Source organism: Diceros bicornis, chromosome 14 (genome assembly GCF_020826845.1).
Source record: "Diceros bicornis minor isolate mBicDic1 chromosome 14, mDicBic1.mat.cur, whole genome shotgun sequence".
Taxonomy (NCBI): Eukaryota; Metazoa; Chordata; class Mammalia; order Perissodactyla; family Rhinocerotidae; genus Diceros; species Diceros bicornis.
Window position 1 is genome coordinate 66,438,613 of NC_080753.1, and position 25,214 is coordinate 66,463,826.

Genomic DNA, 25,214 nt, shown 5'->3' on the forward strand with positions numbered 1-25,214 from the left:
ATTTGGTGTGTAATCTCCTCCACTGTTCCCTGTGCTTTACATACATATTTCTCCACCTGTACAAATTGATTGGATATATTTTTGGTGTGTTTCTTGGCTATGTTTCTGATTTTCCTGCTCTCTTACAGTTTAGTAGTTGTAAACATTGGTTTCTCGATATTCCTTACATATTGAGGGTACCACCTTTTGCCTGTTATACATCCATGGAAAACATTTTCCTACCACATTGTTCATTTAATCTGGATCAGTGCTTGTCTTCCCAGATGCCAGTAACACTTCAGGAGGGAAACGGGTCTATGTGACAGGCTATTCAGGATCTCCGGGACCCCCAGGGCAACAACCAGTAGGACAACCCAAAACAAGAATCAAAACCCATCCCTCGTGTTTCCAGATGCATCCTAGGGAAAGGACAGCTCCAGTTGAGGACCACTGATGTCCTGGTCAGAGTTATCCACTATGTTCTCCTATCACGTTAAAGCTGTTTCTGTAGTTTCTCGTACCTGATGGTACAATTTGGTGCCTTTGTCTGTTCCTCTTGGTGCCTTTGTCTGTTCTTCTTGGTCAGACTGCCCAAGGTTTCTCACTGTTACAGGTCTTTCCAGACAACCAGCCCTTGACTCCATTGCTCAGGTCTATGTTTTTGTTCCTGCCTGGTAAATTCTCACTTCATTCTGCTGTCATTGGTTTTATTGTGGTATTGTTCTTGCTCTTGGAGGGAAGTGCTCAGCTTCTTCGTGTAGAGTTGATATTCCCTGATACCTGCAGTGGAGGCTGTGTCCCTTCCTCTGTCCCCTTGTCCCCACGCCATGGATTTGTCTCATGCTGCTCTCATTGCTGTTCATTTCTAAAGAGTTTCTCCTGTCTGTCTGGATTCCCTCTTTAACCTGAGAGATTTAGAAGGGTGTGGACAGATTTTCAAGTGGATAGGTTGGGGGAGGGGAGCCAATATTTTGTGATTACTTTTTACTTTTATTGCTTTAAGTTCCAGTAATATGGTCACTTATAGATTTCTGCTTTTTGGACTCTTTAGAGATTTCATTGTGGCTTAGCACACAGTCCATTGTGGTGACTGTTTCATTGTGGTTTGAGGAGAATGTTCGCTCTCCACTAGATGCTTACGTTGTTGTCCCTGGGGCTGAGGCTAGATCTAGCTTTTTTGTGTTCATCAGCAGATCTGTTTCCTAACTTACTGTATCACTTGACCTGTGGCTTTTTAAGAGAGGTAAGGTAGGTTTCCCTGTGGAAAGGGAAGGCACCTCCCTTGGGGTGCCTGTGTCTTCTTGTTTGTCCAGTTTTGCTTTATGCTTCAAGACCATATTGTTATGTGCATAAGTGTTCCTGACAGTTATCAACACAGAGAACCCCTTTTTGTCCCATTTAAAGTCTTATTTCATCTCCTTATTTTCAACCATATTATATCCCTTTATTTTATAACAATATTTTAACTCAACTCGAGAGCCTTCATGTTTTTCTAGAGCAATTTGATCCATTTACAATTGTGATTATTGATAAATTGGAATGTGAGTCTACCATTTAATTTAATTTTTAATTTGTTAAGTTTTCTCATGATTTTTCTCTTCTTTTAGTGGGTGTCTTTCAGTTTTTAGGAACAACCATTTCTGCCTCTCTTTGTGTAAATGCTTAGAGTTGATCAGTTCCTGTGTTCTACACTCCCAACTCATCACCTTCTGGTCCCCAACTTGAGAATATCTGATCTTAGTTCTGTGTTCTTATTTTCCCCATCAAGCAACCATGATTGGATGTAAGTATAAGTTTTATTGGTTACTTTGTACACAACAGTTTATTGTATCCAAATTTTTCCTCCTTTTGGAAAGATTTGATGTTATTTTGGAACTCATATGACAATGAAATTTTGAGATGAATCGAGTCTGAGATACTCCTTAGGTGCTGATGCTGGGGACCTAGCACCTAAACTCTTAAAGTTGCATCAGTGTGTCAGCAGAGTCGGGATGAGGTCAGAGATGTTTAAAACCGTGGAATTGAATGAGGTTTCCTGGAGACACTGTAGCTGTAGAAGGGACCAGGGCCCAGCCAAGGAGTAGGCAGTGTTTGCAGAGGTGCTGCTGAAGAGGGTCCAGGAAAGGGGAATGAAATGGTGGAGCATGAAGTTGCAGGAACCATGAGGGGAAAGGGTATTGCAGAAAGGAGGGGTGCTCAGCTGGGTGGGATACAGCTCTGATCAGAATGGAGAAAAGATGGCTGGACTTGGCCACATGGGATCACTGGTGACCTCAGTCTCCTTGAGAGGGAGGGAATGAAGCTGGGTCTAGAGTGAGTGAAGTGGGTCCATGGGAGGGCAGTATGTATAAGGCACTTTATTTAAGAGGTTTAACCATGAAGGGGAGTTGGGAAAGTGGACACTAGCCAAAAGGGAGCCTGGGTCCAAGGGAGAGTTTTGTTTGTAAGGCGGAGATGAGCTAACAGGTGTCTGTGCTGCAGGTAGGACCAGATGGAGAGGAAGAGTGTGCTGGGCCCTGAGGAGGTGCCGGGCTGGGCTCCTGTTATGAGCGGTTTGGGGATTCAATTGGAGACGTAAAAGAAACTTTCCACTCCAAACAAATGGATTGAAGGTATATTGTATTATAGAGAGGATGGTAAAGGCGATAGTCCACAAACAGATCTGAATAGGTCAAATAATAAGAGGGAAAAAACACCAGCTCGACTGGAAAGGGAAAACATCCACATCGGCTGAGATAGCAGCAGATTTGAATAGGTCATATAATAAGAGGGAAAAACATCAGTTCTATCAGATAGGGAAACACCAGATCGACTGAAGGGAAATGACACAAATCAACCAGAAAGAGAAACGCCAGGTTAACTGAAAAGAGAACATATCAGATCAATTACTTCACAATAAATCAACTACTCACAACATCCACGCCCCACTGCTGGGAGAGTTCTGTCAATTGATACGGCTGGGCGGGAATCACACGTCCTGGGCAAGGCATCCCTTCCACAGGTGAAACTCTCACCGGGTCTCAGTCTCCAGCAATTTATATGAGCAGTTACGGAGTTTACAGAGAAAGCATTCAGTGTTCCCATGCGCAAATGGTTATCAGTGGCGTACATGCACTGAGCCCCACACTCTGGCTATTGTCCCAGCCCAGTAGTTGTGTACGTGCATTGTTTACCCTGCTTATCCTCCCAGCCCAGCTCAGACGGCCAGTCTGCCCCAAGCTGCAGTGCCCGAAGGGCCTTGAATTTTTTACACATTGCAACTATCTCCATGGGAGAAGGGCCGGTTCCCACCATGCAGAAAGCAGCTTTTATATTTCTTTTTGTGCTGGTGGCTGTAGGTCAATGGAGTGGCCAAACATGGCTGTACTCATGTCAAGACAGCTCCGCTGCCTGGCGCCGTGCAGAGAGCAAGAGGACAGATGTGCTCGTGGAAAGGGCGCCCTGTGCCTCTGCTCCTGTATTCCTGGAGCATGAGGTGGGCAGTGGCTGGGAGTGGAGGGACGATGCAGAGGGTGTTAGGTTAACGGCAGGGGGAGGAGGGAGAGAGAGAGAGGACACCCTGGCTTGGTCTTCATGGCTCACACGGAGCTCCCCACTGGGATCTCGGATCACCAGCTGTTGACTCTCTTTGATGTTTTCATCAAAATGTCGGCTCTCTTGATGGTTCCCAAGGCTATTATGAATTTGTTCATCAATGAAGGAAACTTTGGGTCATGTTTAAGGGATTCTATGTCAAAGGGGCTCTACATGTGTTTATTCAGTCCATCATCTTTACCCAATCTCTTTGTTTTTGGACAGATTCCATACAACAGAGCAGCCGGGCCAGTGGCCTGCAGGTTCCAGGGTTTGGGAGATTTGCCCTCCAGAAAGCCGGTGCTGATTGGCATTCTCACAGGACGTGGTGCTCTGTCCCAGATCCCGCTCTAATTCTGGGTGTCATGACATTGTAAATCCTGGGGCAGTTCTGTCAGGGCCCATCGTTGGCATTTCTGTGATCAGTGAGGGCAAACATTTTTCTGTGATCATTATCTGTCACTTCCCTGACTGTGTTGTTGCCTGCCTTGCTCACTGAGTTCTGAACCTTCCTGGTGGAACCAGGACGTTCACTCTTTATCCAGTGTGATTGCACGTTCCCTCAGTGTGCCCCTTGAGTACTTGCTTCAAAAATATCTGTTTTCTTCACATTCTTTGATTCCTTCTACATATAATCTAGATTTAATCTGGACCTTTAAAAATGTTTTATTGTGGAAAACCTTGAACATACACAAATTAAAGAGAAGTGCGATAGCCCCCTATGTCTCTATTACCCAGCTTCAACATTTATTAATATTCTGATATTCCTGTTTCATCCATATTTCTACCCACTCTCTACCTTCCATTGATTATTTTTTAATTAATAGATTTTTTTTAGGAAAGTTTTAGATGAACAGAGAAATTCAGCAGAGAGAGCAGAGCATTTCTCCCTCTTCCCCCACAGTTTCCCCTACGGTTAACATCTTGCGTGACCACCTGTGTTAGTGCGGTTCATTCCTTACAAGTGAGGAGCTGATGCTGCTACAGCGTTCGTAAGCAAGTCCGTAGTTTACGTTAAGGTTCATTGTCTTGCTGTCATATGCTGCAAAATGCATTTGCATTTTGACAAATGCATAATCTCATGTATCCACCACAACAGTATCCTACGGAAGAGTTGGGTTGCCCTAAAATCCCTGTGCTTTACCTCTTCGTCCCTTGCTTCCAAACTCCTGGCAACACTGATCTTTATATTTAAGTCCACTATGTCTTTTTGTGACTTGATAGCTCATTTCTTTTTTTATTCTTTTTGTATATTGAGTCAAAATATACATAACAAAAAATGTTTCATCTTAACCATTTTTAAGTGTACACTTCAATGGCGTTAAATACATTTCCACAGTTGTACAGTCATCACCACCATTCATCCCCATAACTCTTATAAATCTGAAAATCTATACCTATTAAACAATAACCCTCCCTTCTCCCCTCCCCACAGCCCTTGGTAGCCACCATTCTACTTACTGTCTCTATGATTTGACTACTCTCAGTTCATACAGTATTCGTCTTTTTGTGACTGGCTTATTTCAGTTAGCATAATGTCTCCAAGGTTAATCCATGTATAGCGTATTGGAGAATTTGCTTCATTTTTAAGGCTGAATAATATTCCATTGTATGGGTATACTACATTTTGTGTATCCACTCATGTGTCAATGGACACTTGGGTTGCTTCCACGTTTTAGCTGTTATAAATAATACCGCTATGAACATGGATGTACAAATATCTCTTCAAGGCTCTGTTTTCAGATCTTTTGGGTGTATATGCAGAAGAGGAATTGCTGGATCACATGATAATTCTATGTTCAATTTTTTGGAGGAACATCAATACTGTTTTCCATAGCAGCTGCACCATTTTACATTCCTATCAACAGTGTACAAGGGTTCCCATTTCGCTGCATCTTGGCCAACACTTGCTGTTTTCTGTCTTTTCAATAGCACTCATCTTACTGGGTGTGAGGTGGTGTCTCATTGTGGTTTTGATGTGCATTTCCCTAATGATTAGTGGCGTTGAGCATCTTTTCATGTCCTTTATGCCATTTCTAATTCCTCTTTCGCAAAGGAGTCTTCAAGTCCATGCCCATTTTTGAATTGGCTTGTTTGTAGTTGTTTAATTTAGGACTTCTCTGTATATTCTGGATACCAGTCTCTTGTCAGAAATATGATTTGCGAATATTTTGTCCCATTCTGTGAGTGCCTCTTGATGTACCAACTTATAAAATTTTCATGGAGTCCAATTTTTCCGTTGTTTTTCTTTTGTTACCTGTGCCTTTGGTGTCATATCCAAGAAATCATTGCCAAGTCTGGTGTCATGAAGATTTAATCTTATGTTTTCTTCTAAGAGTTTTCTTGTTAGAGGTCTTACATTTATGTCCTTGATCCATTTTGAGTTAATTTTTGTATATAGTGTTGGATGGGGTCCAGCTTCAAGCTTTTGCATAGGGATATCCAGTTTTCCCAGCACCATTTGTTGAAAAGAAACCTTTCTCCATTCCATGGTCTTGGCACCCTTGTCAAAAATCACTTGACCATATATGTGAGGGTTTGTTTCTGGGCTTGCTATTCTATACCATTGGTCTCTATGTCTGTCTTTATGACAATACCATACTATTGATTACTGTAGCTTTGTAGTAAGTTTTGAAATCAGGAAGTGTGAGTCCTCTAGTTTTTTCTTCTTTTGCAAGATTGTTTTGGCTATTCTGAGTCCCTTGAGATTCCATGTGAATTTTAGGACGGGTTTTTCTATTTCTGCAAAAAACATCATTAAGATTTGGCTAGGGAATACATTGAATCTGTAGATTGCTTTGGGTAATACTGACACTTTAACAATAGTAAGCCTTCCAATCCATGAACATGGGATGTGTGTCCATTTATGAATGTCTTCTTTAATTTCTTTCTGAAATGTTTTGTAGTTTTTATGGTGTAAGTCTTTCACCTCCTTGGTTAAGTTAATTCCTAAGCATGTTATTCTTTCTGATACTATTATAAATGAATTGTTTTTGTAATTTCCTTTCCAGAGAGCTCATGGTTCGTGTCTAGAAATGCTGCTGATTTTTGTGTGTTGACTTTGTATCCTGCTACTTTTCTGAATTCATTTGTTAGATCAAACGGCTTTTTTGTGGAGTCTTTTGGATTTTCTACATACGAGATGATATCATCTTCAAACAGAGACCATTTTACTTATTTCTTTCCAATTTAGATGCCTTTTATTTATTTATTTTTATTGCCTCATGGTTCTGGCTTGAACTTTCAATACTGTGTTGAATAGAAGTGGTGAAAGTGGGCATCCTTGCCTGGTTCCTGATCTTAGAGGAAAAGCTTTCAGTCTTCCATCATTGAGTATTATGTTTGCTGTGTGTTTTTCATATATGGCTTTTGTTATGTTGAGGCACTCTCCTTCTATTCCTAATTTGTTGAGTTTTTTATCATGAAAGGGTGTTGAATTTTGTCAAATGGTTTTCTGCATCAATTGAGTTGGTCACTTTTTCCCCTTCATTTTCTTGATGTGGCTTATTACATTGATCAATTTTTGTATATTGAACTCCCCTTGTATACCAGGAATAAATTTCACTTGGTGGTAGTGTATAATTCTTTTAACATGCTGTTGAATTCAGTTTGCTAGTATTTTGTTGAGGATTTTTGCATCTATGTTCATCAGGGATAATGGTCTGTAATTTTATTTTCTTTTAGTGTCCTTGTCTAGTGTTGGTATCAGGGTAATGCTGGCCTCGTAAAGTGAGCTTGGAAGTGTTCCCTCTTTTTCAATATTTGACAGAGTGTAAGAAGTCTTGTTTTTAATACTTCTTTATATGTTTGGTAGAATTCACCAGTGCAGTCATCTGGTCCTGGGTTTTACTTTGTTGAGAGATTTTTTTTTTAGATTTCTTTAAATATTGGTGACATATAACATAGGTAAGTTTTAGGTGTTCAAGATGATGATTTGTGAAAGGATTACCACAATACGGTGAGTTAACACCACCATTCCCTCACATAATTAACTTGGTTTTTCTAGTGATCACTTTCAAGATCTACTCTCTTAACAACTTTCAAGTCTATAAGAATATAGTATTGTTAATTATGGTCACCATGCTCTACATTAGATCCCCAAAACTTGTTCATTTTACAGCTAGAAATTTGTGCACTTTGACTCACATCTCCCCATTTCCCCCAACCCCGTGACCCTGGGAAACCCATTTTTGTCTCTATTCCTTTGAGTTGGGCTTTTTTAGATTTCACATATGAGTGAGAATATATAGTATTTGTCTTTCTCCGTCTGACTTATATCACTTAGCGCAATGCCTCAAGGTCCATCCATGTTGTCGCAAAATGCAGGATTTCATTCTCCTGCATGGCTGAATAATATTCCATTATATATTACATGTATACATATATCTCACATTTTCTTTATCTATTTATCCATTGATGGACACCTGGATTGTGTCCATGTTCTCTGTGAATAATGTTGAAATGAACATGGGGGTGCAGATATCTCTTCAGAATAGTGATTTCAATTCCTTTGGGTATACAGCCAGAAGTGGAATTGCTCATTTATATATATTTCTATTTTTATTTTTTTGAGAAAATTCCATATTTTTTCCATAGTGACTGTAGCAATTTACATTCATACCATCGGTGCACAGGGTTCTCTTTTCTACACAGCCTCGCCAACACTTGTTGTCTGTTGTCTCTTTGAGAATAACCATTCTACCAGGTGTGAGGTGATATCTCATTGTAGTTTTGATTTCATTTCCCTGATGATGAGTGATTACGAGCATCTTCTCATGTACCTGTTGACCATTTTTATGTCTTCTTTGGAAAAGTACTACTCAGGTCCTTTGACCATTTTCATATTGTTTTGTTGGTTTCTTTGCTGTTGAGTTGTAACAGTTTCTTATATACTGCGGATATTAGCCCCTTTAGTTTGCCAATTGTTTCACTTGCTATGCAGAAGCTTTTTAGATTGATGTCATCCCACTTGTTAAGTTTTGCATTTGTTGCTTGCACTTTTGATATTATATCCAATAAAATCTTTGTCAAAACCAGTTTCATGGAGCTTTTTTCTCTATATTTTCTTCTAGTTGTTTTATATTTGGTGTCTTACATTTAAGTCTTTAATTCAATTTGGGATCATTTCTAGAGTGGTGTAAAATAGGGGTCCAATTTCAGTTTTCTGCATGTGGTTATCCAGTTTTCCCAGCACCATTTGTTGTAGAAACTATCCATTCCCCATGGAGTCTTCTTAGCTGACTTGTCAACTGTTAGCAAACTGTATGTCTGTGGTTTTATTTCTGGATCCTTGATTCTGTTCCATTGGTCTAGGTGTCTCATTTTATACCTGTATCATACTGTTTTTATTACTATAGATTTGTAATAAAGTTTGAAATCAGAAATTGTGATGCTTTCAGCTTTTTCTTTCTCGGGGTTCCTTTGGTTATTGGAGGTCTTTTGTGGATCCACATGAATATTAGGACTATTTGTCTTATTTCTCTGAAAAATGCCATGGGAATTTTAATAGGAATTGCATTGAATCTTGAGATGGCATTGAGTAGCATGAACATTTTCAAAATATTAATTCTTCTGATCCATGAGCATAAGATATCTTTTCATTTCTTTGTGTCTTTGAGTTCTTTCATCTGTGTCTTATAGTTGTCAGTTTCTAGATCTTTCACCTTCTTGGTTAAATTTATTCATGAGTATTTTACTGTTTTTGATGGTATTGTAACTAGGATTTTTTCTTTGTATCATTTTTAGATAGTTAATTGTTAGTGTAGAGAAAGGCAACCGATGTCTATATATTGATTTTGTCTCCTGTAGCTTGAGTGAATTTGTTTATTAGTCCTAACAGTTTGGGGAGGAGTCTTTAAGTATTTCTCTACATAAAATCATATCTGCAAACAGAGACCACTTTGTTCCTTCATTTCCAATTTAGATGCTTTATATTTCTTTCTCTGGCCAAATGTCTCTGGGTGAGACTTGCAGCAGTATGTTGAAGAGTGGTGTTGAGACTGGGCACCCTTGTCTTGTTCTTTGTCTTAGCAAGAAAGCTTTCAACCTTTCACTGTTCAATATGATGTTAGCCGTGGGTTTGTCATGTAAACCTTTTATTATGTTCAGGTATGTTCCTTCTGTAACCCTTTCTTGAGAGTTTTTATCATGAAGGGGCGTTGAATTTTGTCAAACTGCTTTTTCTGCATTGAGAGATTATTTTAGGATTTTTATCTTTCATTCTATCAATGCGGTGTATCACATTCATTGATTTGCATCATGTTGAACTTGATCATGTTGTTTGATCCTTTTTTTGAGTTTAGATAGTTTTGTTATAATGTGTCTTGGAGAAGAAAGTTTTAGTTTGAAATTTTAGGGTGACCGATCGGCATCAGAACCTTGGATGTCTACATCTCTCCCTATATTTGGGAAGCTGTCAGCTGCTACTTTTTTAAGTCAACTTTCTTTTCCTTTCTCCCTGTCTTCTCCTCTGGTACTTTAATAATGCTTATCTATTTCTTTTCAAGGTATCCCATAATTCACACTGCCTTTCCCCAATCCTATCCAGTACCGTTTTTCTTTTTGCTCCTTTGACTGGATGATTTCAAATGACACATCTTCTAGTGCACTAATTATTTCTTGTACATGGTTGAATCTGATTTAGAAGCTCTCTATTGAATTCTTCAGTTCAGTCATTGTGTTCTTCAACTCTAGGATTTCTGTTTGTTTTTCTGTAATGCTTTCTGTTTCTATGTTGAACTTCTCACTTGTTCATGCACTATTTCCTTATTTCATTTAGTAGTCTATCTGTGTTTCCTTAGAGTTTTATGAATTTCTCAAAGAGCATTGTTCTGAAGTCTTTGTCACATAGTTCCTATATCTCCATTTCTTGGTCGGTCATTGGAGTTTTATTCTTTTTCTTTGGTGGTGTCATGGATCTTTGATTATTCATGATCCTTGTGGCCTTCCGTTGGTGTCTGCAAATTTGAGGAAGTAGGCACTTCTTCCACTCATTACAGACTGGCTTTAGTAAACCAAAGCCTTCACATTCAGCCCATCTAGGGGTCCTGGGTGGGCCCTCTGGTGGTGTCCAGGGGCAGGCTTGCTGCTGGAGTCCTTGAGCAACCTGGTACTGGGGTGAGTGGAAAGCTTGGGTCCACGGTATTGTGTCTGGCCCTGGGCAAAGCTGGGACCCTGAGTTCATGAGTAGCCCCACTGAAGCCTGTTTTGGCAGGTCCTCATTGAGAGCCTGTGACCACAGTAGTCATCCAGGGCCATGAGAGTTGGCCAGTGCTGGGATGATCTGAGAGTCTCAGCTCACGAGAGCCTGCCAGGAGCCTGTGCCATGAGAGACAGTTTGTGCTGGTGTAGGCCAGAAGTCTGGATTCCTGGGAACCTGGGGCCACAAGAGCTACCTGAGATTGCAGGAGCCAGCAGGCGCTGGGTCAAGATGGAAGCCTGGGTTCATGGGAACCTGCCGGTGCCTGGTGCCATGGGAGCTGCCTGGGGCCGCCTGAGTCAGCAAGCACCTGGGTGGGCTGGGGGTTTGGTTCTGTAGAAGTTTGGGAGCAGTCCTAGGCATTTTGTGCAAGCACAGATTTTCATGTTCTGTCACACATCCCACGTTCAAAAGGCGGTGTCCTTAACATGATTGGCAGGGGAGTTCTTGGTCCCCCAGGTCATCCTCCAGTCACTTATGCAGTTGCAGTTTGAGTCTTGCAAGCCGTCTTGTTGTCTCATTGGCTCAAAGTAGTTGAAACTTGCTTAAGGAAGAGAAATGGAGTTTCTGAAAAGCAACTCTCGGCCCAAGATTAGATCCTTAGTAAATATCATATGGGATATGGCTTAAGAAAGTAGTCTCCAGGGTACTGTTGAGAAAAATCTGGCTGAAGCCGCATTTTATTTTGGGCTTGGTTGTGGGCCTTGCTATGGTATCTGTCCAGGGATGTATGGATGAGCAAAATGTGCTATATACATACAATGGCATATTATTCATCCTTGAAAAATGAAGGAAAGTCTAAGATACGGCACACCATGGGTGAACCTTCAAGATATTACTCTAAATGAAATAAGCTAGTCACAAAAATACAACCTTGTGTGATTTCCCTTTTAGAACTTCCTGAAATCACCAGATTCAGAGAGACAGAAAGTAGAATGGTGTTTGCCAGTGGCTGAGAGGAGGGGGAATGGGGAGTAATTCATGAATGGGTATAGAGTTTCAGTTTTGCAAGATGAGAAGTGTTCTGAAGATGGATCGTGGAGATGATTGCACAGCAATATTAATGTCTTCAATACACTTAAAACATACTTAATGTATCTCTGGGGCCTGATGACTTGTCCTGGCCGAGCACATGCTTGTGCTGTTGCACATCTTACCCCTCACTGTACAGTTGGGAAACTGGCCTAGAAAGAGGCAGGTACTGTCCCAGACCACAGGAGGTCGTCAGAGTCCTGAAGACTAGAGAGAGCTCCACCTTACTTGGCCAAGGCTCCACCCCTTCCCTCAGGTTTCCTTTGGCAATGAGAGGCGTTAAGATCCTAGAGGATTGCTGCCCACCCCTTTCCATATGGGGTCATTTTCCTCTCCTCATCATCACAGGCACAGGCACACTCACTCACACTTGAATTCTCATATGGAGAACACTGAGGTGCAGTCAAGAAAGAGCCGACACCGGGGAAGTGACAAGAGGCATGAGGGAGAGAGGTTGGAGGCAGCTCTCCCACGGGGCAGTAGCATCCATTCTCCTAGATTCGTGAGCAGGGGCCCAGACATGGGAAGAGGAATCCCTAAGGTTCCTAGGTGTCTACTTGTTCCAGATCCATCCCTGGCCCAGCCTGGGGAGCACAGGACTGGGGTCCTGCAGTCCACCTCTGTGGTCACCCAGAACTGTGATGAGCCCATCCTCCCCTTGTGTAGGCATTGGGAACAGGAGAGAATACCTCAGTGAGGGTCCTCCTGTATAAAATGGAGTGCATCCAGAGAGTGACTCCAAGTGTTCCACGCACTCACAACGTGTCTGTTGGACTAGGTTCTCTGTTGATGACCTACTGTGCTCTGAAACCCTGACAAAATGATTTCCAGCCTCTGGAGATCCTTTAGAACTGAGGAGGCTAGGGGGCTTGGGTGGATGAGAACTGAGGATAAGGAAGAAGATGCCAGAGCACTGGACACCAAGTCCAGAGTCCAGGGAGAAGACTAATCCTTGTTGGACCCTTGTGGTCCTCATCTGGAGGTAGGGGCAACCATTGTCATGGCAGTAGTTAGGATGCATTAGGAGTGAAGAGGACACCTGGTGGGGAACAGCAAGAGGGGGGCACGGTAGGCTCCCGAGACTCCTCCCACTCCCTCGAAGGTGACAGATCCTGCTGCTTTACCCCTGGGACCCTGGAGAGCCTCTGCCTTGAGGACACCTGAAGAAAGGTTGCTTTCTGTTTGGAGTTCCTGCCTGGGTAGCAGTGCTAGTGCTGGCCACGAGGGGGCGGGCAGCCTCTTATGTCAGTGGTGGCCAGTGAGTTTTTGTTTTCATTTTTTTTCAGTTGTATTGAGATATACTTGATATACAACACTAAGTTAACAGTGCTGTGTCATATATTTGAAACTTGCTAAGAGAGTAGATCCTAAAACTTCTCATCATCAGGAAACAATCTTTTATTTCTGTTTGGTGATTGATGTTAACTAAACTTATTTTGGTAACCATTACATAATATATATATATCAAGTCATTCTGCTGTAAACCTGGAATTTACTCGGTGTCCACTGAACTGTTCTTGAGTTCCTGGAGCAGCGAAGAGTCAACCAGAGGTCTTTCTGGCTGTCCCCCTGCCTCAGAAACAACTTGTACCTCCTATTACTAGTGTTCATCTCCAAAATGAAAGTTGGTCAAAAGTAGGGGGCGAGGTGCAAGATCTACCCATGTACTCATTCAGCAGCTGTGTCCTGAGCGCTCATCCTGTGCCAGGTGCCCTGGTGGGCTGAAGTGAAGGATGAAAATAACTAAGTGGTCCCTGCCGGCCAAGAGCTCACAGTCTAGAGGGGAAATGGACAAAAGCAAAGACGAGAAAGAAAAGAGCAATTGCTGTAGAGAAACACATCAGGGGGCTGTGAGGGAGGGCTGGGCATCACTGGGTAGGAGAGTCTGAAAGACCTCACTAGGGTGACAATTTCTGGGACCAGAATGACAAGAGGGAGCCTGCCCTGCACAAGTCTGGGAGCAGTGTGTCAGGGAAATGGCACCACTGGTCCTGAGCCTCACAGGCAGAAGTGAGTTTGGCCAGAGGAGGTTAGAAAGGTGGCCAGTGCAGCTGGAGGGAGGCTGGGAGGAGAGAACAGGAGCTGGGGTGGAAGGTAGGACCAGGGCCTGGTAGGCTGTGTTCGTTACTTTTCCCTCTCTGAATTCATTGCCCCTAACCTTGCATTTCAAAACATCAAATGTTGACGATATCACAATTTTTGTGTATCAGCAATCAGGCGTGTTTTAGCTGCGTGCCTCTGCCTCAGTGAGTTTAACAGATTGGGGCTGTGGCCTCAACTGAGGCTCGACTGGGGGAGGACTGGCCCACAAGGTCACTCTCAGCCTTCAGGATTCATTTTGGATTGAGAGCCTGAGTTCCTTTCTGTCTGTTGGCCCAGGCACTCCCTTACTTCTCTCCTCAATGTGCCTCCACATTGGGCAGCCCCAATACACCGGTATTTGATTCCTCACTTCCAGGGATTTGACAGAGTGAGAGAGAGAGAGATGGCACGTGAGAGAGGGAGTAAGAGGAAGTGAGAGACATTTTTAGTTAAAATTTGGACAAGACATCCCATCACTTTGGCTCTTATTATGTTCAGAAGCCAGTTACTAACCACTTTGTGGTTCCACGGGGATGTGTATAACATGGGTGGGGCTTACTGGGTACCACTGTGGAGGCTGCCCACCTCATAGGCCAAGATGAGACACTTGGGTCTCATTCTCCATAAAACAGGAAACAATTGAATGGTTTTATACCACAGGATGGCAATATCTGAATTTCCATTAGTTGCAACCCCCTCATGGTGCTGACCTGAAAATGAGGCCAAGTTGGAAGTGACTGTCCCAATATCACATTCTTGGAGCCCAGGCCTGTTTTGAGTGGTGTTCTGTACTACATCCCACCCCTCCTTGTTATTCTTCCATCTCTAAGATTGTGCCTTAGGTACATGTGACACTAGCCCACAGGGGTAATAGATATTATCTCATATACACCGGGTGATGTCCCTAGGAAGTAGATTCTAGCCTGATCCCCATGGTCCCGGTATAGAGACTGGGGAGGACCTGAGAGGCACAGGGACTATCCCAGGATGAAGAACTAGTAAGGAAAAGGAGGTCTGCATTCATCTCTGTCTCCTCAAAACTAGGTCCCTAGTTAGGTTTCCAGTGAGCTGTGGGTAGGGCTGTGTAGGCTCATTGTGTACAGTTCAGGAGATGACGTGGGGTCATAGACCTCAACAGATCTTATAAATCAGGTAACCAGGCACCCACAGCCCCCCATCCAGCTCACTTGATTGGAGACAGTCAACAGGCAAAGATGTTTTGTTGTTGTTTCCCAACTTTTGGAGGATCTGGGCTCAAAAAATCCCAGAAAGAGAATCTTTTTGGTAGTTGGTGATGTTGGCTCAGCCCTCATTCTTGACGCCTCTGGGCGTCTGGCAGGAGGCAGTGAAAGGTAACACGGGACAGCCCAGGAAAGGCTAGTGCAGGCCAGGGCACAGCTGTGATCCCACCTGATCAGCCCCACACCCCTTGCCCCTCTTTGTGCGTGTGTGTGTGTGCATGTGTCTGTGAGGAGGGGAGAAGGCAGGACATAAGGGGCGGGTCATTCCTGAGCAGGAGCTGGTTGTTAGGTGTTGGAAACCTGGTGAGTCTGTCATGTTCATACCCCAGGCCATGCCTGGCAGCATGAGAAGGTGAGCTCCTCTAATCATATGTTACCAAGCACTAGAGGATTCATCTCCTTCCCTCCCTGACCACAGTTCTTTGCAGGGATGCCCCTCTGTGCATGAACTGAGGAGCAGACTTTCTCTTGGGCGTTGGCCCCAGTGGCAGTGTGCATGCAGCCCATGATTCCTTCTGGCCCATCTCCCAGGCAGTCTTTGCAGAACTCCACTCAGGAGGTTGTCGAGTAGCTGCCCAATGGTTTCAACTCCACCAACTCACTAGACAAGGGGCAGGTACATGAGGCCACCCACACTTTCCAGTACTGTTCTGAGATGAGAGCAGGAGCAGAGGGTCTCCACACTCAGAAGCTTGAGATGACGGGGTTGGACTAGAACTAGGGCGGAACCAGACTGGGGCTGTCCCTTTTTCAAGCTAAAGGGGATGTACATGAATGTCACCTTGCCTGGTTAGGAGATGAGCTGCCGTGACCCTCTTACCCTTGTCCGGTGTGAGCTTCTGGAGGCCACTGAGGCAGAGCCAGATGGTAAGGGGGACTGCAGGCTGGGTATTCCTGGAAGGGAGTGGGATCTTTCCTGTGTTTAGAAGGACACATGGAAAGTCAGCTATGTGGGTGAACCTTTCTCTTTATCCCACTCCAGCGCCAGCTACGGAGCTCCAGCCAGCGGCAGAAGCAGAGCAGTGGGCAGTGGTGGAGGTAGAGCTGAATCCAGCTCCGTTGACACCACCCCCTCTAGCACTGGAGCCAGTGTCCCCTCCATCAGCAGTGTTGGAGCTGGAGCAAGGGCCAACATGGGCTCCAGCAGGAGTGGGAGCTGCTGAGCTGGAGTCACCTGGACCATCATTTCTAGTGAGAAGTCCATCTCCACCTGTGGCTCTTAAGGAGCGTGAGAAGCTTAATCTCACGGCCTTCCCTCCTAAGCTGGTGGTGGAGCAGTTGACCGTGATGGATGCGGTGAGCAGCTGGGCTTTCAGGGCGGAGTGGGGCAGGCCTTCCCTCTGCCATCGTTGCCCCAGACATGATCCAGACTCCTATGATCTGGGCCCAAATCCAGGCTCCACTCTTTACCAACCATAAGACCTGGGCAATTTTCTGAACACCCAAGACTTTGCTGTCCACCTGCAGACCGTGGAGGTGGACATTAAGAGGACCTGCTGCATAGAGTGACTGTGCCAACTCCATGAGGTAGAAGAGATGGAAAGCTGGGTGGGCCCTGGCTCATCTGTGCAGGGAGGGGCTCACTGTGTACAGCCCGGTCCCTGGTGGCCCAACCGGCTGCTCAGGAGGCTCAACAGCCTCAGGATTTATTAGACATCTGATGTGTATTTCACTACAAGGGAAACAGACAAGGCCTGTGGTTGTAGCTGCCACGTGGGGATGTGCATCAGAATGTGAAGTGGGACCAGAGGGGGGATCAGGGTATTGGAAGATGCCCCCTTGGGATGAGCCGAGTTGAGCCACCCTCTGGAGCTTGGAGTTAGCCAGGACGGGCTGGGTCAAAAGCCCCTCTCCCTTCCCTGCCAGTATTGGGTCTTGGGTCCTCCTGTGCTGGGTGTCCTCGGAGGACAGAGAAGAAAAGCCAGGGACTCTCACAAGGCTCAGGCCACATCCTGAGCTTTCTGAGCTCCAGCTCTAAACTGTGACTCCTGTGTGGGACTTTGGGGGCTGTGGACACAGACCTGGGGTGTGGCAGGGCTGGGTGACACTCCCCCTGTTCTCCAGGACCTCTTCCGGAAGGTGATGCCCTCTCCGTGCCTGGGCTCCACCTGGGGCAAGAGGAGCAAGCCCGAAATGAAGACCAGACACCCACCGTCCAGGCCACCATCGACCACGTCAGAAGGGTGGCCAGCTTCGTCATCACCCCCTGCCTCGGGGACCCGAGCATGACAGCCCAGGACAGGGCGAGGGTGGTGGAGCACTGGATCCAGGTGGCCCAGGTGTGCTGTGGGATGCCCAGTGGAGTCCATCTCTGAAGCCTTGGGAACTGCCTCTCCACCTTTATCAGCTCCCAGGATTGCAGTGTGTGGTTAAGCCCCTGCACATTCCCTAGGCCCTTCCTGCCAGTGGCCCGCTGACTTTAACTCCAGGTCCCAGTGGGAGGATGCTCACTTCCTACCTGGCTCCTTCCCTGGGTTGAGCTAAAATCCTGCTCCCTGTGAGTGTTACTCTTTGGGTCCTAAATGTGCCCTTCTGGGGCTCCCTGAGCATCTGTCTCATCCAGGAGGGGAGATTTAAATAGAAGGGGACTGAAGCTAGAGCAAGCTGGGCTCCAGTGCCCCACCTCACAGCTCATTCTCTTCCCTTCCCCAGGAGTGCGAGATCCTGAAGAACTTCTCCTCGCCCTGCACTGTCATCTCTGCTCTGCAGGAAACCTCCACAAGCCACCTGAAGAACACACGGGGGAAGTTTCCCGCTGGGTATGCCTCTCTCCATAGGAGGACCAGGGTGGATGGGGGATCTCCCGTATGTCTGCCATTGGCCCCTCAGTCAGCTGGGAACTCCTGGGAGGCAGCAAATGCTGGGGACAGGGCCTGGGCCTCGGCAGGGGGTCTCTAAGCCTCCCGGGTCCTTAGTCACCAGTTCTGCTTCAGGACTTGGCTTCCCTGAGTGTCGGGTACTCAGTTGAGCCACATTGGAGATTTTCAAGTGTTTATAGCAACAGAACTCTATGCCCAGTTGAAACTCAAAGCAGTCAAAACAGAGCTGCTCTGTAGAGCTGGGGAGTGGAGACCCCAGTGACAAACAGGAGAGCCCCCTCCCAGTCCCACGAGACCTTAGCGCTCAGAGGAGCCCAGTGAGAACACTCCTTCAGGCCGTTTGAATCTCTCAGATTTGCAAAGAAAAGGGATTTGCATTCAGACCCCTTACATTATTCCTAAATTTATCCCTCGTTCTTTCCCCTCCCCTGAGAGAGAGCCCTGAAAATCTTAAGGAACTCAATAGTCAAGACAAGTCCTTGAGCAGAGAACTGATGATCAAGGTAGAGTGGAGGCTGGGGGTCTGGAAAGAGAGGAGGGGTGCGGAGGAGGGGCACTGGGCAGGCTGTGGTTTTGATAGTTTCTCACTTGAACTTTCTCTGAAACATTCCCATCTGTTTCATCCAGATTAACAAGCAGAGGGATCTGTTCTGCCCATGGGAAGGTGGGGTGCCGTTTGTGGGCAGGAGGCCCTGGTCATTAGACACAATGGTGTTGGCTGGGCTGTTCCAGGAGGAGTTGCCGAGCTGGCGCCATCAACAGGTCTCTGGCTTCCATGTATGTCCATCCTGCAGGATGTAGCTTCTTCCAGGCTGTTGGGTGGTTGGTGTGGGTTTAGCCCTCAGCCTAAACCTATCCTCAGGAAGCCAGGACCCCGCTGCTCCTTCTATCTTCATCACATCTCCAAGGGGCTGCACCCTGCCTGCCCCAGGGGTGTGCGTGGCAGAGGATTCCCATGGCCCAGGTGCACAAACAGGCTGCTCATCCTTAGGTGGCAGATGTGTGTGCATTCTGGGACTCCCCCCTGGACCCCTAGAGCAGTCACTTGAGTGAACCACAGGAGTCTAACCTGAGTGCCTGGTTGGCAATGACATATGCCCCCGGTGGCTTATGAGAAGCGTCTAGGCAACTGATGGATTCTTAGTGGACCCTGCTGAAAGGAAGTTAGGAGCCTCATGTAAACAGGGAATCAAAATGTCCTGTCATCCCCTTCCCTGTTGATCAGAGGTGGCACCTTGGGGGTCCAGTTCCTGAGTGGATAAAGAAAGAGTTCAGGGGCCTGCCCCATGGAGCAAGCGGTTAAGTGCGCGCACTCTGCTCCAGTGGCTGAGGGTTCACCGGTTCGGGTCCCAGGCGCGCACCGACGCACCGCTTGTCGACCTATGATGTGGCAGCGTCCCATATAAAGTGGAGGAAGATGGGCATGGATGTTAGCCCTGGGCCAGTCTTCCTCAGCAAAAAAAGAGGAGGATTGGCAGATGTTAGCACAAGGCTGATCTCCTCACAAACAAACAAGAAAAGGATTCAGTGCAGGGGAATGTCCTGAGGCGTTCCTTGGGGAGGAGAAGGCTTTGGCCTGGCCTCTGGCCCAGCCTGGGGCCCAGACACTCCACGGGACTGGGCCAGGCAGGAACCACTCAACCAGACTCCCAAGACACCCCATCCTCTCCATCCATGACTCGGCCCAGGACCAAGCTTTGAGAGCTCAGGGGACAGGACTGTTTTCAGTGGTGGGGCTGGGGGTTAGGCGAGGATGTTGGAACAGGGCCTCTGGCTGAGAGGGGCAAGTGGCCTCTCCTCTGTGGGCCCCTGAGCACCTCTCTGCCCATGTTTGGGCCTTTGTCTCCTCATCAGGGAAATGGAGGGATAGTGATTGTGTTGTGCAGGTCTCACAGGGTGGTGTTGAGGTAAGAGGGAGGAAAGAAATGTGGGAGCTTTCTGCCTGCTCCACCTGGAGGGGTGAAGGCCAGAACAAGGATGACAGTCTTGTGACAGTGAGTCCTCATGAGAACCTGTGTGGTAGCTGGAGTTCTCACACTTTCCAGATGAGGAAACAGGCTCAAGGAGGCCAGGCCATGAGCTCAAGCTCACACCCAGAGTGAGAGTTGGAGCTGGGCTTGTTCTGGAATCACAGACCTTGGAGGATGGAATGACATTGATACCAGTTGACTCAAGTCAGATGTCCAGTGTCGGAGGCCAGTGGTGCTGGAGAGAAATGGGGTGAGGGGAGTATCGCCTCGCTGACACTGTCCTCGACCCTAACAGGAGGGGCCCTTCACGTTTGCCCCCCCAGAGTGCAACCCCCAGAGAGTGCAGGAGAAGCAGCAGCAGCAGCAGGTGAGTGTGCCTGTGGGGGAGGGGCTCTGCGCTCCCAGCTGGAGGCCTCAAATCAAGAGAGGAGGGCCCTTTCTCTTGGTGCCACAGTGCCCAAATCCCCCAGTAGAAGTGACCAAGAGGAGGGCCTAGAAGAGCTGGTGCAGGATGGGTTGTTTTGGGGAGGGCCAGGGAAGGCACACCATGTGATTTGCCAGGAGCTGGCCTTGGGAGGTGAGGAGGAGGAGTGTGGTGTTCTTGGGGTGTGAAGGGAGGAAGAATTGAGGGGAGGCTGCTGAGGATCCTAGGCTGCTCCTCGTGGGAACCCTGTGGTGGGCCAGGAGGCTGAGGGTGGGGACTTTTCAGGAGAGGGTCTACATGGGGTCTATTTGAGAGCAAGGGCTCATCCCACCTGCACCCCGATGTCACAGTGTGTCTTCCCCTATCTTGGCAATCTGCTCAGTGACCTGCTGATGCTGCACCTGGCGATGGGTGACTATCTCGAGGTGGGTGAACCTGAGGACTAGGCAGGAAGGACCAGGATTCTGAGCCTTGGGATGCGGGAGCCCCCAAACTGAGCTCTGAGTTCTCAGCACTTGGCACATCTCCTCTCATGAGAGACTTGCAGCTGCCCCTGGGAGCTGGGGCATCAGGCGCATCTTAGGGATGAGTGAAAAGAAGCTCTGCCAGAGACACCCATTCCAGTTCCCCAGGCTGGGGAAGCTCCGAGCTGCCTGATGGCACAGCTGCGTGAGGTTTTATCTGAGCTGGACTCAGCCTCTAACTCCTATGCTGTCCATGAAGGGAGAGAGAAGTCGGGCCCCCCCAAGTCAGGCAGCACATATGTGGCTGAGCAGTCCCCTCTCCCTGAGGCCCCAGCCTCCAAGTCTGTCATCAGAGAGAGTTGTGCTGCCAGGTCCCTCAGTCTCACCCCCATGTCCTCCTACTCTGGAGCCCAGAGCCCGGCCTAGGTCCAAGTCCTCTTTTCTCTGCGTGCCCAGCCCTCTCTGGGGACCTGGTAGTAGTGCCACATGAGAAGGGGTGGGCATAGGGGCTAGTCAGGCTAGGGGGCTCTGTCTGATGGACTTTGGCTGTCTACCTTCCAGGGGAATGAGATCAACCTTGAGAAGAGGACTGAGAAGAAGCTGTGGCACTCCCTGCAGGGGAGGGGAAAGAGGTGGAAATCAGAGACCTTCTGGGCAGAACAGTCCCTGGCTTCACCCCCTGTATCTTCCATTGAGTGGAAGAGTTTAATAACAGAAGAGTGGGAGACCCATCCAATTGGCCGGTGGGTTGAGGGGAGGATGGCATCAAGGATATCTTCCTGGAGGAGGGGCTGATTATTCCCATTCTGATAACTGGTAGAGCCTGGATGGAACTGGAGGGAAGGATGGTTTCCAGGACTGGTCCCCTGCCCCACTCCTCACCTCCAACAAGGCCCCTGCAGCATCCCCCACCCAGGGACTGTCTGCATCCTCTCCTTCCCTCTGGTCCCAGGAATACCGAGTTATGAGGAAGATCCTGCTGCTCCAGGAGGCTGCCAAGAATTACAACCTAGAACCCGAGGGAGCGATTAGCGGCCTGGTTCCAAGACATGGAGTTGCTCAACGAGAGTGAGAGGTGAGGCCGGGCAGGAGTTGGGTGAGGGCAAGGGTGGACTCTCCCTGTTGGCCAGTCCAGAGAGCCTGTCTCCATGGTCCCCCACTCATCCCCCGGCCTTATTACATGGCGACCTCTGGGACACCCAGACTCCAGCTGCTGGGCAGGCAGTAGGGGGACATCTGAGGTGTGGTTCCTGGTAGGCTCACAGGTGCCTCTCTGTCCTGTAGCTACAACCTGTCCTGCCAACCAGAGCCCTAGACCTAGTTGGCCTGCAAAATACACAAGGCCAAGAAGAACAGGCCATCATCAAGTTCTGGGGTGAGTGACTGTCTGGGCCGGGGTGACTGACTCCTGGGGGTTCAGTAAGTCTTCAGGCTAAGCGTGGCCTTGGGGAGTCGGATAGCTGGCACTGGGATCCCTGCTCCACTATTGACCAGTCCTGCGACTGGGGTGACTCTCTTCAGCTTCCTGAGACTCCGTTTCCCTCTCTGTGAAATAGGTGATACTAAATGATCGCTCACGTGGCAGGGACGAATGGGGTACTGGTGGCTGACAGCACTGAGCACAGGGTCCGAAGCACCCAGTGCAGTGGGGACAGGGTGGGGGGCCATGATTCAGAGGGAGGCCGCAGAAGATAACCCGACTCTTCTACTCAGCCCCCAGGCCCCAACGCCGAACCCCGTACCAGTGGCCGATCACAGCCCCATCCTCAGCAGCGGGGACACTGTTGGGATGCTTGCGATGCACCGGGCCAGCTCCTCCCACTTGATGGGAAGGGGAGCATTGTAAGCTGATTCCTGGGGTCCCCTGAGGCCCAAGAGAGAAGGGATGACCCCATCCCAGCTCCCTGACATCTCTACCTCAGCACCTACTCACCCATTGGGGAGGGTCAGTGGTTATTTGTTGTAAATAATAAATGACATATTTGAATATTATATTAAAGTCCTGTTCCCTTTACAGCTTGGGAGTTGTCGTGTGGTTCTGTCGCTTTCTGTAGGCATGTGAGTGAGACACAGAATCTCACATTTCTCCTTGAATCAAGAACTCTTCTGAGTCATCAACTTATTGTATGTTGGAGAAGGGAGAAAGGTCAGCCCCTTTTTTGGCTAGTGACGTCACTCCCAATTTCCCCTAACTCCGAGGACAAGTTCATTTCAGTATCATTCAGCTGCTCCAGGGGCGGACACGGCCCCCCGCCCGTTCTCTTGAGATTTAAAGGTTGATGGTACTTTCACAGGCAAAGCAACAACCACTGAAATGTGGGTGTCTTTAAAACAGCACTACCCAGGACCAGGTCGTGCCATAGGCAGGGAGTCCCTTTCTACATTCTGGAGGAAGAGGGAATGTTTTCTGCTTCTCTTGTTGAGGTTTCTTTTGACCAAATTTTAGGTACTTGTAGTTTTCTAGTTCAATCTCTGGAATTGCATCAGCTGTAAGTGGGGAAAACAATGTAAAAAAATCAAAACATGCACATGGAGAGGACAAGGCCCAAAAAGGTGATGTGCAAATGGACTAAAGGCAGACAGGACTTTCCCTCCTGAGACCCCTCTAGTGCCTCCATGTTTACTACTGACCTAGAATTGAATCTTGCTGGGATCCTTGTCCAGGACTCTGAATTCTGTTTCCTGCTTGTTTTGTATCCAATGGGAAAGATTTGTGATGCAGCTTTAAGGCTACCACTGGGCCTCATTCCATAAACACGACTGCTCTCTGTGAACCAGGATTTCCAGCACACCTGCCTTCCTTATGCCATTCACTTTAGGGCAGAAATTCCCTAGAAGGCTCCTCCCTGGCTTGGCCTGATGGATCCCGGGTGAGCTCTACTTTACCAGGATAAGGGACCATAATCCTGACCAGTGAGTGACCCCACACTGTCCCTTGCTGTCCAAGGTGACTTCTGAGGCCGTGTCATTCTGAGGTCCACGGTCTTGGACAGTCCTCCAGTTTACACACTCAGTGTTGATGTTGCCAACTTGTCCAAATGGGGCAATGGGGCCCGAGCCATTAAAGTGTGTCACCCCTGGGTGGTTGTGTTTTTTTCCCCAGTCTTGTGCTGTGGTTACATTACAACCACCTGATGGGGTGTGAACCCTGTTTGGAGCTTTGAAAGATGAGGCATGACAGGGGTGTGGGGTGGTCCAGCAGGAAATGCCACGGAACTGATGATCCATGGTCGTGTATGAACACAGCCTTACCAATTAAAATACTGAAACGCTTCCCATCTGGTGGTGAATAGACACTGCTCTGAGCTTACACCGAGAACCCACCCCACGACAAGGGCTTTCAAAGGGTTACCAAGTGGCATTTTGAACCTCATCCCTTGGAAACACCCTGTAAGACAAGGGCCAGATGAATCACTTGGCACTTGTGAGTTATCGCCTCCTGTCTGATGGCTACAAGTGTCACCCAGACACACAGGCTGGACTCTGCCAGGGAAGCTTTCTTAGGACAGCTAGAAGCTGAGGATGACTCCTGGTTCCCGGCATCCCAGGCCCTTCCTGACATGGCACAGCCACTCAGGAAAGTGATTTGGTAATGAAAAGACTGGGAAGGCAATACTTCGCCTCCAAAGAGAAAGAGAAGTGCCAATAGCGAAAGCTTGATCCCTCAAATAGTCAATTAAATCTCAACAAGCAGTGACTTCTTGTTAGATTACTGAAGCCGAAATGGTCTCTTTTGATAAGAGCATGATCCCCCAGCTGCCATGTCCATCTTCATGAATCAAATTTCCAACACATATGGATCTAAAAAACTGAGGGAAATCTGGTATTTCCTTAGATGCAACTCTTAAGTAGCATGCAAGAAGGAACACAAAAATGGAGACCAAAAGTAAATATCTAATTTGAGAACATAGACATCGAAGTGCTTTTGAAATAATATTTTGGAATCTATTGGAATATTACACAAAAGTGGAATAATCCACTTTAAATAGGTTTTACTGTGACTGTATGGGGCAAAACTGAATCATCCCGTGACGTTGATAACTCGCTGATGACTTGAAAGTACAAATAAATAACATACATAGTAAAGGAAAATGAGAGAACAGCATGAAAAAGGAAGATCTTTCTCTCCTCACTTGAAACTCAACCTCTCACCTCAGAAAGAAACCACTGTCTATATTTTCTGTCACGCAGCAGAGTTTAATAAAAGAAACATATTGGTATATTTCAAAGTTTCAAGAGCTCAAAGCACAAAAACATTAGGGACACTGCCAAGAGACCTCACTGAGGTGCCTGCTCCATTTCGTCTGCTGTCAAGACGGTCTTCTTGGCCCCTCACTTTCTCTGCCTCGCTAGCAAGTCTGTCCACCATCAGTGCTATCACCAGTCTCTCTCCTGTGCTCTTCACTGCCCTTTCCTCCTTCCTGATACCTTC

At 47.1% G+C, this 25,214-nt stretch overlaps 1 protein-coding gene and 1 long non-coding RNA gene across 2 annotated transcripts; both read left to right on the top strand.

The window, feature by feature from the left end:
• Positions 1-11,565: 11,565 nt before the first annotated feature.
• Positions 11,566-18,007, top strand: LOC131413397 (ral guanine nucleotide dissociation stimulator-like). The gene is made up of 3 exons (XM_058553919.1): positions 11,566-11,569; positions 16,088-16,401; positions 17,758-18,007. Exons 1-3 carry the CDS (start codon positions 11,566-11,568, stop codon positions 18,001-18,003), a joined length of 564 nt encoding a protein of 187 aa, XP_058409902.1. The 3' UTR covers positions 18,004-18,007.
• Positions 18,008-22,070: 4,063 nt separating this feature from the next.
• On the top strand, positions 22,071-22,804 carry LOC131414209 (uncharacterized). Its single transcript, XR_009222160.1, has 2 exons — positions 22,071-22,157; positions 22,496-22,804. It is a non-coding gene; the product is annotated as an uncharacterized LOC131414209 (long non-coding RNA).
• Positions 22,805-25,214: the final 2,410 nt, after the last annotated feature.